At 32.6% G+C, this 2,240-nt stretch overlaps 1 protein-coding gene across 1 annotated transcript in view; it reads left to right on the top strand.

Annotated features, from left to right (window-relative positions):
• The first annotated feature begins 441 nt into the window (after positions 1–441).
• Positions 442–2,240, top strand: part of LOC112507902 (cold-responsive protein kinase 1) — a 7,494-nt gene continuing 5,695 nt past the window's right edge. The window contains exons 1-3 of the mRNA XM_025112652.1: positions 442–787; positions 1,344–1,493; positions 1,591–1,706. Coding sequence (XP_024968420.1) covers positions 1,421–1,493; positions 1,591–1,706 — 189 coding nt within the window. The 5' untranslated portion in view covers positions 442–787; positions 1,344–1,420. The remainder of the gene's footprint in view (positions 788–1,343; positions 1,494–1,590; positions 1,707–2,240) is intronic.

The raw sequence follows: 2,240 nt of genomic DNA, 5'->3' as shown, positions 1-2,240 counted from the left end.
TTTACCAAATGCTTACTCGGGTAAGTGAACATCAAGTCATTTTACCTTACCGGATGAATATGGTAAGAATAAAAAAATTTACTGGTAAGAGCGAGACAATGACAAAGAGTCTTACTTGGTAAGCGAGGGCGACGACTCTTACCACAACAAACGCTTACCAGGTAAATTGTTGCATACGATACCGTTTTGATGGACTAAAATCTTATCTGATAAGTAAATGATGATGTTAAATTAATCGATAAACGCTTACCGGGTAAGTGTTTGATAAACGGCCCCTCAGTCAAAAAAATTGCACAAAATCAAACCTATATCCAAAGACCAATTTATAATAAATGAAAGTAAAGGGACGAAAACCAAAAATACCAACAAACAACAAGGACTAAAGATGTAATTTACCAATTCACAATTATTCATTCACAACCATAACGAACCAAACACCAGACGACATGATTGAGCTCAAGTCTTGAAATCAACCCACACGTTGACTTTCAAAACACCCAAATGGTAAGCTTGATGATGACCTTACCCTAAATTTGTGTTCATACTCTCCCTCCGTAGTCCATACGAGATTAGAGTAACTGCTCGTTCCAGGAAGCAAGATTCAGGGTCCAATCGCATTACTTCGCTGACTTTATACACTTTGATTAATATACTACCAAAGGGAGCAAGCAATCTCACTCCCATTTTCCCCAGATTACCTCTTCAAAATCATCACATCCACCGCCATCTTTTCGTAATCGAAATACCCATTAATCCCTGATTCAATCTTCGATCGATAGATTTTGAGGTAATTCCCAATTCGGGTTGTTCTTAATTTTTGTTGATTTTGCCGTTTTGATCTTCGTTTTTGGTTTGAATTCTTATGAGTTTTCGTGTTCTGGAATTCAATTTGAAAACGGTTTGTGGGTTTCTCTGCTATCATTTCAATTTTGTGGTTATTTGAAGATTGAGTATCGGTTAGGGCTTGTATGGGTGTTTTTTTTAGTATAATCAGCTCCAATTTGAATCTATGAAGAACAGCTCGAATTTGAATTGTTCTAAGTTTTCGTTTTCTGGAATCCAACTTCAAACGGTTTGTGGGTTTATCTGCTAACGTTTCAATATTGGGGTTCTGTGAAAATTGGGTTTCGATTAGGGCTTGTTGGGTGTTTCTTAAGTATAATCAACTCCAATTTTGAATCTATGAAGAACAGTATTTCTATCTCGTTCGATTTGGGTATAATCGAATTGATCAACACTTTAATCTTATGGTTATATGTTTATAGAATGTTGGGTTCTTCCAATTTCCATCAAATAAGATGATTTATTTGAAATGATGAACATTTCTAATGATTCTATGACAGATTTCAATCCTGAAAGCATCAAACAAACCATTCTTGAATCAAGAAATTGGTGATTTGGGGTGTCTCAGAAGGGGGTTATGGGTTGCTTCTCCTTCCTCGCTCGTCGGCCAGCCAAATCACCAATTAAACAATTTCCCGAATTCGATGAAGGTAAAGAAAACAGTAATCTGTTTATGAGTTCTTTAGCTTGTGAATGTGCATTAGAACTAATTCATAATCGTTGTTTAATATCTTTGATCATAAACAGAGTTATCAGACGTTCAGAATCTTAAACTTTACTCCTACAAAGAACTAAGAATTGCCACAGATGATTTCAGTCCAGCCAACAAGATTGGAGAGGGTGGATTTGGTCCAGTTTTTAGGGTAAGCATATATACATACATACATACATACATACATACATACATACATACATACATACATATATATCTATACTTCTATACTATCTTATTAAGCAAATTTAACAAAAGTCTTAAAGTCTTAAAATACTAAATGACCAAAATACCCATTATACTCACTTTTTCACTTTTTCACCCTCTCCTCTCCTCACATACACTCACCCTCTCACAACCGATTTGTTTTAAAATTAAAATTTTAAATTTACATTTTATACCCCTATAATTAATTAATTAATTTACTTTACGTCCTTTACTTTTAAATGTTTCATTTTAAACCTTTATCAAATTAACATACATGATCGTATATAAATTAAAACATGTTTAAAAAATATATTTTTATTTTAACAAGTTACACCATTATAATCGTTTCGTTAATACCTTCGAAATGAGTCCAATATTGAATAGTTTTTGACTTAATTATATTATTATATATTATATATATTGTGAAAAAATATTTTTAATATTTACGATTTATACTTTTATAGTTATTTATTTATAT

The sequence above is a fragment of the Cynara cardunculus genome, assembly GCF_001531365.2.
Source record: "Cynara cardunculus var. scolymus isolate 2C chromosome LG 2, CcrdV1, whole genome shotgun sequence".
In the NCBI taxonomy this organism is placed as follows: Eukaryota; Viridiplantae; Streptophyta; class Magnoliopsida; order Asterales; family Asteraceae; genus Cynara; species Cynara cardunculus.
Note: the sequence above shows the minus strand (reverse complement) of the source record. Positions and strands in the feature narration are given on the sequence as shown.